General features: G+C 46.1%; 1 protein-coding gene across 1 annotated transcript in view; it reads right to left on the bottom strand.

The window, feature by feature from the left end:
• DNMT3A (DNA methyltransferase 3 alpha) overlaps nt 1-13220 on the bottom strand; it is a 154731-nt gene that overhangs the window by 8905 nt on the left and 132606 nt on the right. Inside the window, 16 exon segments of the mRNA XM_043982889.1 lie at nt 1603-1751; nt 1965-2055; nt 3338-3483; nt 5026-5110; nt 5392-5575; nt 5851-5963; nt 6888-6967; nt 8090-8108; nt 8110-8135; nt 8267-8338; nt 8341-8391; nt 8394-8426; nt 9060-9216; nt 10028-10135; nt 10378-10536; nt 11276-11491. Of these exon segments, the coding sequence (XP_043838824.1) occupies nt 1603-1751; nt 1965-2055; nt 3338-3483; nt 5026-5110; nt 5392-5575; nt 5851-5963; nt 6888-6967; nt 8090-8108; nt 8110-8135; nt 8267-8338; nt 8341-8391; nt 8394-8426; nt 9060-9216; nt 10028-10135; nt 10378-10536; nt 11276-11491 (1689 nt within the window).

Consider the following 13220-nt stretch of genomic DNA (forward strand, 5'->3'; position numbering starts at 1 on the left):
GTTCAAATGTGACCTCAGACACTTGACACTTACTAGCTGTGTGACCCTGGGCAAGTCACTTAACCCTCATTGCTCCCTCCGCCCCCCCCCCCCAAAAGATGGGCTCAAACTAGAACTCTGAGGTTCCTTCTAACTCAAAAAAATTCCATGATCTGAGAATGCTATTACTCTACTTTTCCTCAATGCACCTTTGCAAGAAAACCATGCTGGATGTGCCAGGAACACCATGCCCTAATGCCTTCCACCAAAGGATGAGGGGTAGCATCAAAGACAGCTGTTTTAGGGAGTTGGAATCACAAGCTCATAGATGGATAACTGAAGATAATCCCAGAGGTTCTCTAGTCCATCCCCCTCATTTTCTCAAATGACAGAATCGAGGGCCAGGATAGTGAACTGCTTTGTCAAGATCACACAAGTAGTCAATCAAGGTCAAAGTTAGGATTTGAACTCAGGTCCACTGGCTCCAGCAGCAATTCCCATACTAGCTATATGACCATGGAAAAATCATATGACCTCCCCTATTCAGAATTTCCTTCTCTGTAACATGAGAGGGTTGGAATAAGAAAGCTTATTTCAGGGCAGCTAGGTGGCACAGTGGATAAAGCACCAGCCCTAGATTCAGAAGTACCTGAATTCAAATCCGACCTCAGACACTTGACACTTACTAGCTGTGTGACCCTGGGCAAGTCACTTAACCCTCATTGCCCCACAAAAAGAAAAGAAAAACATTTCAATTATAACTCCATGACAGATAACAGGCATAACCAAGACAGCTTACATTTAGGATACAGTGACTAGAATGACCACCATAACAATATAATATGTGCCAACTATAATATGATGGGGCAGCAACTCTGTTCTCAACACCCATGCTTCCCCTCGCACAAATCTCTATCTTTCAAGTAAAGTACCCCAACTACTGCCCAGGAAATTCTAATTCATTTTTTTGGTCCAATTAAAATCCTAGATTATGCAGCAGAAAAGCCCCAGCCTTGAGGACTTGGATAAGGGACAAGAAACCAATTTCTGTGGCTATCTTGAAGACAGAAACTTGATTTGATTCTACGTTAAGAAGATCCTGTGATGCATCCACACTCCCTTTCTCACCTTTTTTTTTTTTGGAAAATAAGAATGGTTTGGTTGGTCCTTCCTGATATAAGGCAACAGAACAGTGAATAGAGCAAAATGAGTACAGGACTGGGAGTTAGGAAGACCAGGCTTCAAATCCTGCCTCAGACACATTATTAACTATGTGACCGTGGGCAAATCCTATCCCATCTAGGCCTCAGTTTCCTCATCTGTAGAATGAGGGGTCTGATTAACACCCAGCTCTCAGTGATCCTCGATAACCTCAAAATTACGCCCTAAGGTCAGGTAACATGTGTTGACCAGTTTCCAGAGGTAGGAGCAAAAGTCAACATTAAAGGAAATTCAGTATGTTCTTTGGGAAAAGTTAGCAATGAGGCTCAGTTGCCATAGCAAAGGGGAAGTTTCTGTTTCCTTTCCCAGCTTTTGCTCTGAAGTATGTATGGGATGAGATGAAGCCCAAGACAGGAGAGGCCTCCATCCAAGAGCTGGGCAAACCAGCATAAGTAGCCTCACCTCTAGAAAGCGTGAGATGTCCCTCTTATCACTGACCCCCATGGCCACCACGTTTTCAAAGAGCCAGAAGAAGGGGCGGTCATCACCCTCCTTGGGCCGGGCCTCATGCAGAAGGCGGTAGAACTCAAAGAAGAGCCGTCCAGTGCCCTCTGGAAGAACATAAAACCAGATTTTCAACTGGGACCCGAGAGAGAAGCTGGTGTCTACACCAGAGACTGTTGGGACTTGGCGGTCAAGGGTAAAAGAACACAAGAACACCAAGAAGGGGAGACAGCTGAATCCCAGGTCAGAAAATGCAAGTATTCCAGGGGAAATTAATAGAAATCTCGATAAGGGAACAAAGCAGAGTGAAGACCACTTACCATAGAGACCCTTGCGAGCAGGGTTGACAATAGAAAGGTCATTGCAGGGGCTGCCTCCAATCACCAAATCAAAAGGGCCCCATTCCTGTATCTGTGAAGGAAAGAGAGGCAATAGTGAGCCCAGTGTCATTATAGAGAAGAGGCAGCATTCTGAACATCAGGAGAGGCACATGCGGGCCTGTCTAGAGGCTGGATCAGCAGAGAAGCCAGGGACATCTGGCGTCAGGAAGGGCCAATCCTCCAGCTGTGAATTGAGGCTTTGAGGGACACTGAATCCATGTCTATCTTATCCACATCATAATATCTATGGATTCTCGAATCCACAGCCTTGGGACCCAGGCAGGCAATACAGATAAATGTGATTGGGCCAGACCTCCCTACATGAGCAATGGTACTCAAGGAACTAAGGTTCAATCCTGCTCTGCTATTTACTGTCCATATTGTGTGACCTCAGGCAAGTCACTTTCTCTGGTCTCAAGTTCCTCTGGGCCCCTTGGGTCCCTAGTAGCCCAGGATTTGTGATCAAAAGATTCAAGGATCTCATTTTATCTAAATTCTAGGGGATGTCTAAGTCCAGGTTAGGACCACTGATCTTCACTACTGATCATTAAGGGCAAAGGGTGACACATTTAAATAACTGTTTAAGCCCATGAAAGTTGTAAATGTAGAACTGTTCCAGTGTGAGCCAACTTTATCCAGGTTCTTCTATGTGGTTGTATCCAAGTCTATTGAGTGTGGTACAATATATAGTGAAAAGACCACAAATGGGGATCTGAAGTTAAGAGGACCCGGGTTCCAATCCTAGCTCTACCTGACACTGGGGAAAGTCACTTTTCTAGGCCTCAGGTTCCTCACTTGTGACTCTATCTGTACCAGGACAATCCCTTTCCATCTTTCTCCAATAAAGGGACAGCAGGTTTCCCTGTGGCACTTGGCCAAAGGCCCTGAGGAGGCAGATTGGAAGAGATGGTGAAGGGGGAGAACTGGCAGAGGGGCAGTATAGCATGATGAATAGTTAGGAAGCCCTGGGTTACATTCCAGTGCCACTTCTTCTAATACATACTAAATAGGTGACCGGGTGCATCACTTAACCTCAGTGGTCAAGGATATTCTCTAAGACTAAGTTGCAAGAAGGTGCTGGATCAGCCTTAGCAGAAGGAGTCTCCCTCAGCTAGGAATCTCCTATCCCACTTAAATCATGGGTCTGAATCTCTTCCCTTTCCCCATCCCCATGAAAAAAGGACGGAAAGACAGGACAGAGCAGGAAGGAGAAGGTTTTTTAAAAAGTAGGGGAAGTGGGGAAGAAATGGGGAAAACCAAACAGAAGGAAAGGAGTTAGAGAAGAGGTAGGGTTTCTCTGTAGGGTGACATACGTGCTTCTGTGTGACATTGCGGACGTCCCCCACGTACATGATCTTCCCTTGGTGCCGCACCATGCCCACAGTGATGGAGTCCTCACACACCTCTGAGGCAATGTAGCGGTCTACCTGGATCCCAAGGTCCTTCAGCACCAATAGTCCTGTGGTCAGCCAGCAGAGAACACTACCATTTGATATAGCCCATGGTTGTGCACTTGGAGGCAGATGAGCCTGAACACAAGTCTTCCTAGGTTGGTGTCTTCCCCCGCCCCCCATCCACCCTAGCTGCCAGGGGCTATTCCCAAAGCCCTTCATTGTAAGAAGCCCAGTTCCAAATCACTAAGATGCAGCTCAGGGCAATGATTAGGATTTCACCACATGCTCCAAGTTTGAATTAGTTGGAGAAGAACTGGGCCCGGTGAGGGAGTGAGTTGACCAGGTTGTTTGAATAGCATATTCAGAAGGATCTGCTGATATAGGACCCATCCAACCTGGGACAAAAGCCTGGGCCTGTGAAAGGCCTGGAATTACTCCCAATTGTGTAGCCCCATCCCCAAGGAGCTGAACTCTAAAGAGAATATCTCAAGGCAAGTCTGGTCTACAACCCATTTCTGAGGCCTAAAAGTAATCTAGAAGCAGCATGGTATGTACAGGGGATAGAGGAGAGAGTGCTGGACTCTGAGTCATAAAGATATGGGTTCAAATCCAGCTTCTGACACTACCAGTGTGTAACCATAGGCAATCCTCATAACTTCTCTAAGCTTCAGTTTCCTTAGCTATAAAATGGGAATAAATATCACCTCAAAAGGGCACTGTAATATATGTAAATCAGTGTGCAAATTTTAAAGTGCTAGATAAATATCTATTATTAATATTATTTAAACTGAAGAAGACTAGTCAGGGAACTCCCCCTTCAAGGTTCATATAGCGCATCAATGCAGAAGATGTGACCGCTAAGCCAGCGTCCTCCCTCATCTTTGGGCATCTGTAGCTTCCTTGGGGGGTCTCAGTTAATAGTAGAGTAATGGGAGGTGGCTAGGTAGCGCAGTGGATAGAGCACCAGCCTTGGATTCAGGAGTACCTGAGTTTGGATCCAGCCTCAGACACTTGACACTTACTGGCTGTGTGACCCTGGGGAAGTCACTTAATTCCCATTGCCCCGCAATAAATGAATGAATGAAGGAATAAATAAATAAATAAATAATAGTAGGGTAATGATCTCTCCCTAGCCTCTTTCTAACTCTTATGAACAGATGAAAATTCTAAGAATAGATACGTCTATCTTAAGGGCGATCACAAATACGTTTTACATGACTGCACATGTATAACCCATATCAGATTGCTTGCCATGTTAGGGAGGGGAAAGAGGGAGAAAAATTTGGAACTCTTTCAAAAAATGAATGTTAAAAATTGCCTTTACATGTAGTTGGAAAAATAAAATACTACTTTTTAAAAGAGTGTCCACAATGTAATGGAAAGCAAACTTGGTTTGGAGTCTGAAGTCCTAGGTTTCAATCCTATCGATGCCACTTACTAGTTTTGTGATGTTGGGTAAAACACTTAGTCACCTTCTGTGCAAGATGAGGGATTTAGATAGATGACCTCTAAGGTCTCTTCCAACTTCATTTTTATGATCCCTGCCCTGTAAAATCCATATAAAGAAACCAGAAGTCCCAGTGTCTAAGACCCAGCCCCTCACCCACCTGTGGCAATTCCATCGAAAAGAGATAGCACCCGGATTGGCTTCCGTTTCTCAGCTGGGACTGGGGGATAAACTTTAGGAGGGTCCTAAGCAAGAAGTACAAGAGACTAGTAAGTATTGGGATATAAGATTTTAAAAAGAGGATTACCTTCAGACAACTTTTGCCTATTTTATAGAGCCAGAATCATTTCATCTCAGTCTCAAAATCTTCAGATTCACCGACCCAAATTAATTCCTGAGCTCAGGTTGGCTCCTCTTGTTTATTCTGTCTCATTTCCTCAGACTAACACAAAAGAGCCCAGACAGGGCAGAAACTTTGATTGTCCACAGGAAAATAAAGGGAGAGGGGCCCCCAGGGGACACTCACAAACTCCTGGTCATGGTTATTGGCGAAAAACATCTGGAGGCGTGATGGCCAGTCATCTCGCCGCCGCAGTAGCCCGTAGGTGCCTTTGTGCCCACACATGTAGCAGTTCCAGGGGTCTTCTTTGATGGCTGCCTGGGCAGCACCTGGTCCCACCAAGAGGTCCACACATTCCACACAGAAGCACCTGGGACCCCAGGGAAGAAGAAAGGTAGATGGTTTATCTCTGCCAGCTTCTCTGAACCCATGGGCAGAGAGTTTGAAATGAAACGGACAAGGCAAAAAAGCACCCAACTTGGGACAGGGTGTCAGCTGATCCCAAATGGCGAGAGAGCTAGCCCGGGGCTGGAGGCAAGGTGTGCCTGGGGATGTGAGGCAGCTAAGTGTTGGGGCCAGTGCCAAGGCAGGAGGGCCCAGGGATGAACGTGTGTTTGGTGCTGGGGATTTGGGGACTGCCCTCACCTGCAACAGTTGTTGTTCCCACACATGAGGACCTCTCGGCCCCCACAGCAGATAGTACAATATGACTGGTAGCCGTCATCGTCGTACTGATAGGCACACTCCAGGAAGCAGTTCTGTAAGCGTCAGAGGCAACACCCAAAAAGCACCAGCATCAGGGCAAGCTCCCCCGACCTCCAGGAAACTAGGGCAAAAGATAGGCCCAGAACCCAAACCCCCAGCCCAGGGCTTCTCCTCATTAGTCCTAGCTTCTTGTGCCAGTCTCACTTGAGAGACTATAACCAGCACTAAAATGAGGCAGTGTGATAAAACAGAAAGGATACTAAATTTGGAATCAGAGGATCAGGTTCAGAATCCTGGCTCTGCTATTGGCTCCCTTGGTTAATTTGGCAAAGGCTCTTAGCTTTTCTGGACCTCAGCTTCTCCACTCTAAAATGAGTTTGGCTTAGATTGTCTCTATGGTCCTTTCGGAAAGAAATCTTGTGATCCTATGATATCTCCCCAAGACCAATCCAGGCTGACAGGGCAAGGTGGGAGCTGGTTATTTTCTTGATTCCGTCAAGATAATCTCAAAATGGTGGGGTTGGATGAGGTGGCCTTCTAGCTCTAACAAAATGAAGATACCTGGGGTGATGACTGGTCAGCCATTTACCTATTATCCAGTCAACCCTGCTTTAGTATTTTCTCTTAATCTCTCCTTCTGTCCTACACTTACCAAGGCCCTGGGGTGGGGACTGCCCAAGAAAGTGTTCCCAATAAAAGAGAACACAGATTAAGAGAAGGAAAGAAATTTGTCAAAGAAGAAAAGTAATAGGGAGCCCAAAGAGAAGTCTTGGGTGGGGCAGAATCTTTATCAACCCAACAGAAGAAACTCCACGCTTCCACATCTTCTTCCCATCGTTAAAAATAGGTCCATAGCCCCTTACCCAACCCTGCCACAGGGTAGGAGGTATGAAAAGTAAGGAAGCCACATCTCTGGGGTAGGGAAAAGGATCTCTTGAATTTTGCAATATGGTGACACCTGTTTCGGGGCCCCCTACCTTGCAGTTTTGGCACATTCCTCCGATGAAGAGGGGGTGTTCCAGGGTGACGTTGAGGCTCCCACAGGAGATGCAGATGTCTGAGGACAGATAAGGCAGGTAGGCATCTCAGTGAGATCTGACCAATGCCTTGCCCAGTCTGGCTCAGCTTGTCAAGAGGAAAAGGGAGAAGGGTATAATGCATGAAGTAGATGAGAGGTCATGAAAGAGATGGAAAAGTTCTCTAGGGCATGAGAGTGGAAAATGCCTGTTCCCTAGATGTAGGATTCCAATTCTTATCTCCTGGTGCAGCAATGTCTACTAGAAATAAAAACAAAGCCACAAAGGAGTATTTGCTAGAAGAAGCAGGGTCTCCAAACTCGGGTTATCAAGAGAATTCATTCATGGCCCATCTCCAATCCTACTTGGCCTTAAGAGGGCCCCCCCATAGGACACAAAGAGGACAACCTTGTTATCACCATGTTAAATTTAATATACATTTTTTAAAAACTAAAAAAAAAAAGTTCAGTTCCATATTACAATACTCTTTTGTTCTTTGGATACTAAAATATTCATGTTCATTAATGATTAAGTTCATAATATAAAGGACATTTAAAAGGCAGGGCAGAGAAAAAATAACAAAAATATCCCTCTTCTCTTAAACATTTCTGTAGGATGCTAAACATGTCTAGAGGCAGTAAACTGCTGTATAGAAAGAAGGCAGCTTTTCAGCTCATTCCTGAGCTTCTCCTTCAAACAACCCTGGGGAGCTGGGGCAGGGGAGCTTACTTACTTTGATAACAAATGACTGGGATGGGAAAGGGGTTTGGTCCAATTCAGATAGTCTGGTAGGATCACTAATAGGATTATGGTTGTGGAACCCAGACTCCTAGGCTCTTCTCTCTTTTAGTGATTAAAGCAAGGGACTACATTTCTAAAGCCTAATACATGGGGACTTTGAAGAAGACCCTGCACCATTTGGGTCATCCCCTTTCCTACCCCTCAAATAATAGGAGGAATTTATATAGCAGTAACAAGGACATTTAGTCAATGTTTCCCCTAAATGAATGAAGAAATGCTGCAGTACAGGTAAAAGAGTGTCCATAAGTAGCAGCCTGTATACATTGGGTTCTCAGCAAGTACCTTCTAAGTAGATTCACCAAGAAACTCCATAAGAAGGGGGGAAAAGACACATGATACCTAGCCACAATCCTCTTACTCACCTTCAATATTCCTGCACTTTCTGCCTCACCTCATATACCAGCCGCTCTGCAGAGAAAATGGAAAGCAAAGAGAGGGTCAAAGAGTAGAAAGAGCTTTTGTGACTGTCCATGCCTCTGGCCCAGTCAGCACCCTCCCCAGTCCTCCGGCAGGGCAGCACATCCTGTGGTCACAGCTACCTCTTGTGCGCTCGTCAATGATCTCTTTGATCTTGGGCTTCTCTGCTGTGCTCTTTCGGGGCTTTTTTGCTGTGGAGGTGGGGCACAGGCAGAAGCACTTCAGGGCTCTACTGGGGCCCACCATGGTCATTGTAAACGTCCTTGTAGGGATTTCTCTCTTCTGTACAGGTGAGGAGAGGAGGGTGGAAGAGCTCAGTTACTGGCTAACAAAATGCCAGGTTAGGAACAGTGGAGACACAAAGCTGGTTTCTAACCATCCCAGTCCTAGTTAGGGCTGAGTGGTCCGTCTCTAGTTTTTTATGTTCAAAAGCTTGGGGGAGGTTCCAGTAAGAAAGAGAAGCAGGTGAGCCCTGAGGTCCCGACCTGAGCAGCTCCCCGCCCGCAAACTCGTTGCTCTGATCACAGAAAGGAGTGGAGAGCTATGGTAACTATTATTGTGCTCCCAAGCATGCACTTGCCGCATGCGGCAGCGAGCACACTACACACACACACACACACACACACACACACACACACACACCCCTACACCTCTCTCTCTTTTTTTTTTTGGTGAGGCAATTGGGGTTAAGTGACTTGCCCAGGGTCACACAGCTAGTAAGTGTCAAGTGTCTGAGGCTGGATTTGAACTCAGGTCCTCCTGAATCCAGGGCTGGTACTCTATCCATTGCGCCACCTAGCTGCCCCCTTCTCACTTTCTCTCTAGCTCACTCGCTCTCATTCTTTTCCCCCCAATCCTCCACTTAGTTCAAGCTCTGGCTGGCTGGATTCCACAGCCAGGGCTTTGGTCATTTACCTTCTGGTGGCTCCAGGCCTTTGGGACCAGAGGGCTGGAAACCGCCCAGAGCCCACTCGATCATTTGTTTGTTCTGCACCTCCACGGCCTTGCCTGTGTCGCTCTCGTCATTTTCAGGGCAGGCCGGAAACAGCTTCCCAGCACGGCTGCTGGCCACCTGTAGGGCAGCACGTTAGGGGGGGAGCGTCATGGCCAGGTTGGAGTGAGGTGCACAGCCAGACTAGAGGAGAGCAGTGGGAGTGGACATAGCCAGGATATGGGAGTAGAAGGGGGGCGGGCGGAGCACAGATCAGGTGAAGTGAAGGAGGAGAATGTCTGAGGAAGAACAGAGTAGAAAGGGGGTGAGGTGAAGGGAGCAGGAAGAACCGCAGCCAGAGGACCTCAGAGACCACAGACTCAGAGTTACAATCCTGGTCCGAATCATGAAACCCTTCTTTGACATCTTCAACAAATCAATGTCTTCCTTTTCCTTGAAGGCCTCTCGTGGCAGGGAGCATGCCAGGGAGCTCACTACCTCTCAAAGAAACCCATTCTACTTTTGGACACCTCTTATCATTAGCAAGTTTTTGCTTACAATGAGCTGAAATGTGCCAGCTTTGCTCTTCAAGGCCAAACATATAAAAAGTCTAATAATGCTCTCTAAATAGGGGGCACTTTTGGCTTTGTACTAATCCCCAGAGCGCCTGGAGTACATCATCGGCACTTAATACTTGTTAATTGTTTCACTCTCCACCATGACCTGCCCTTTGAAATATTTGAAAAAGATAGCTAGCCTGTGTTTGTTCGCTAACCCTCAACACCACCTCCCCCCAATCTTTTCTTTTCCAGACTCCCTACTAATAGCCCTAGTTTCTTCAAAGGATCTTCCTATCAATGGACTTCAGCTTGTTGGCTAGATCCTTGACGCTCTCTCTAATGGTCGGCAATCTTCCTACCCTCCCTTTCATCTTTTGGCCTCTGGAACTCACCTGAAGGACCTCATAGATGGCTTTCCGGTACATGGGCTGCTTGTTATATGTGGCCTGGTGAAAAGCACTGCAGAAGGAGCTGAGTGGCATCAATTTCTCAACACAAACCTGATAGGAAACACCAAGTCAACAAGTGAAAGTCAGGCAAGAATTCTGGAGGTTTGGGAAGACCAGAAACCATCACCCCGAACTAGCAAGGATGCAGAAAACAGCAAAGATTGTTCGAGACCCCTCCCAAACTATTCAGATTCCAGGCACTACCCACCTCCATCTGGCCCCTGACTGAGGGCTGCAGGTCCTGTGGCCAAGCGGTGCCCTCCCCCAACAGCTGAGAGTCTCTGAGAACTCACCACTGAGAACTTGCCATCTCCAAACCACATGACCCATCGGGTGCCTTCAGCGGCTCGGCTTCGGCCTGTCATCCACCAGGATACAATTCGGCCAGGCCACCAGGAGAAGCCCCGCAGTTTTCCCCATACCAGTTCCCCAATGCCAAAGCCCCGGCCATCCTGTAGCCCAAAGAAGTAAAAATGATTACAATTGTCACCAGGATAACACCCCCATTCTCTGGCTGCAAAATGTCTCTCATCTACTTCCTGCAAACAGTCTCTGTGACAGAACTAAGGGGAAGCCTGGAGAAATAAAAATTGGAGCTGTCTAAATGTGAAAGCAAGTTTAGTACACTGAAAAGGTACAGGACTTAAGAGAAGCTTGAAATTTGGGGGAGAGTCAGTTATTGGTGGGAGAATGAAGAGGAACTAGAGGAGCCCAGGATGGTATTAAAAATTATGTGTAGGGGGGCAGCTAGGTGGTGCAGTGGAATAGAGCACGCATGCCCTGAGTCAGGAGGACCTGAGTTCAAATCCGGCCTCAGACAGTTAACACTTACTAGTTGTGTGACCCTGGGCAAGTCACTTAACCCCAACTGCCTCACTAAAAAAAAAAAATTAAGTGTAGGAAAAAGGAACCACAGAAATTATAATGAGCAATCCTGGCTCAGGGAGGAAAAGATGAAGAAGCACACCCCCTCATTTCACTGGAGAGGTAGGTGGATGAGCAGTACGAAACACACATTGCACACAGTGTTAGGATAATGGGTCAGAGTGGTTTTGCTTGGCTTTATTTGTTTGGTTTTTTTTAAATTACAAAGTACACTGGGAAGAGGAGAAGAATGACTGGAAATGACTGATATGAAAACATAAGATATCAACGAAGCTTATTTTTCCTAAAAAGTTGTACAGTACCCACCTCATACTCGGGCTCATCATCAGCGGCTTTAGCATTACTCTTGTCCCCAGCATCAGCCCCCACTGGCTCAGGTGTGGTGGCCACAGTGGGGGAAGCAGGATCAGTAGGTTGCTGTAAAGCAGGAGGACTGGCCTCCTCCACCTTCTGTGGCTCCCCAGTCCCCTGGTTTTCTTCTACAACATTCATCACTGCGATGACCTTGGCTTTCTTCTCAGCCTGAGTAGGACAGAGAGAGAAGTATCCGATGTAACTGTCATTGCTGTTGCATTGAGGTCCTTGAGAAAAAACTTATTCGGGGCTTTTGCTTTCAGAGAGAAAGATTCCTTGAATCTTGAAACTGTCAAGGGAATGGGATGGATGGCGGGTGATTGGCCACCTCTTCTAGATGTTAAAACAACTTTAATGAACCAATTCACCTATTAAAAAATTTAAATAATATTCCCAATATAAAGCAATACTTTCAAACTGGATGCTACTCCCTTCATGATCCTCTCGAGGTTTCCTGGGTGTGTTTTTTCCAGTTAAGAAATCTCACTCCCTGGTTTCATCTTTAATTAATCTTCATATAACCTCCAAACAGGCCAGATGTCTATTCTCTGACACTTGAAGATCCCAGATTTTAAGTCCCTCACAGGGGAGCTTTGAAAAAATAAAAGAACCAAAGAAATAAGAAATCAAAATCCTAAAAGTGATGCAGCAAGACATCCTTAAGTGGAGACAAGAGGTGCCAAATGCCCAGGTGGGCCAAACCACTACAGCAACTCAGTCAATCACCACTTCCTCTTTTTCTCTTGGTAGTCGCCAGCTCAGGACCCAAAATCCAAGAGGCCTCAGAAATTTCAGTGTCTAGGAAAGAGCCAGATGCAGATCAATGGCAACCCAGGTGAATTCTGAGCATTCTCCTCCAAACAATTTAAAATAACATCTCACTATATGTGTGACTTGGCAAGTTCCACTTATCTCTCACTGCCCTGCAAAATAAAACACATCTCAAAATTTAGGAATAGCAGAGCCAACAAAAGGGTCAGGGTGAGACATTTTCCAGCCTAAGAAAACTTAGGAGATTGGAAGGAGTTTGTGACACCTGGGTGAGGCACTTGGCAGCAGAAGCCTGAGGAGCTTTCAGCCAGTGATTGTAAGAGGGTCAGACAACTGGTCAGAAAAAGATTACAGACATCCCTCTGCTGGCACAGGGTACAGCTGGAACCATTCAACAATCCCATTGACTATACAGTTCTGGGTCAACAGTTCCAGATTAAGAGGAAAGTTAGGGGTTGATTACAAGGGAGTACAGACCCTGGTTGTAGTTCTAATGAACTTTTTTTGTTTGTTTGTTTTTGGTGAGGCAATTGGGGTTAAGTGACTTTGCCCAGGGTCACACAGCTAGTAAGTGTTAAGTGTCTGAGGCTGGATTTGAACTCAGGTTTCTCCTGACTCCAGGGCCAGCGCTGTAGCCACTGCGCATCTAGCTGCCCCTCCTGGTTGCAGTCCAAGGGCAAAGAAAGTGGTTAATACTTGTGGCTGCATGGATCCAGGGGCCTTTCCTAGGTAAAGACCAGAGTACAGACCAGGAGAGCAAGTGATCACGAACCTTTCCCACCTTGAAAGGCACAAAAACTTGCAGACTCACAGAATTAGCTTTGAAATCAGTTGCGTGAAAAGGTCAGAAACTTGGGGACATTGCCTCCCTACACCCAGGTAGCAGAGGCCAACTTTAACATAAAGTTCAAAGTTATAAGATAGACTGAAAGAAATGAGCAAACAACAACAAAAGAATTTGCCATAAAAAGTTGGCAATGGCAGGAAGTAGCAAGTGACAAGGAAGACCAAGACATAAACTCAGAAGAAAATAATGTGAAAACAGCTACAAGTCTCAAAGAAAAAAAAAAAGAAAAAGAAAAAAAAAGAAAGATAATTGGACTCAAGTCTAACAAGAATGACTGGA

This window comes from Dromiciops gliroides, chromosome 2, assembly GCF_019393635.1.
Source record: "Dromiciops gliroides isolate mDroGli1 chromosome 2, mDroGli1.pri, whole genome shotgun sequence".
NCBI classification, from domain to species: Eukaryota; Metazoa; Chordata; class Mammalia; order Microbiotheria; family Microbiotheriidae; genus Dromiciops; species Dromiciops gliroides.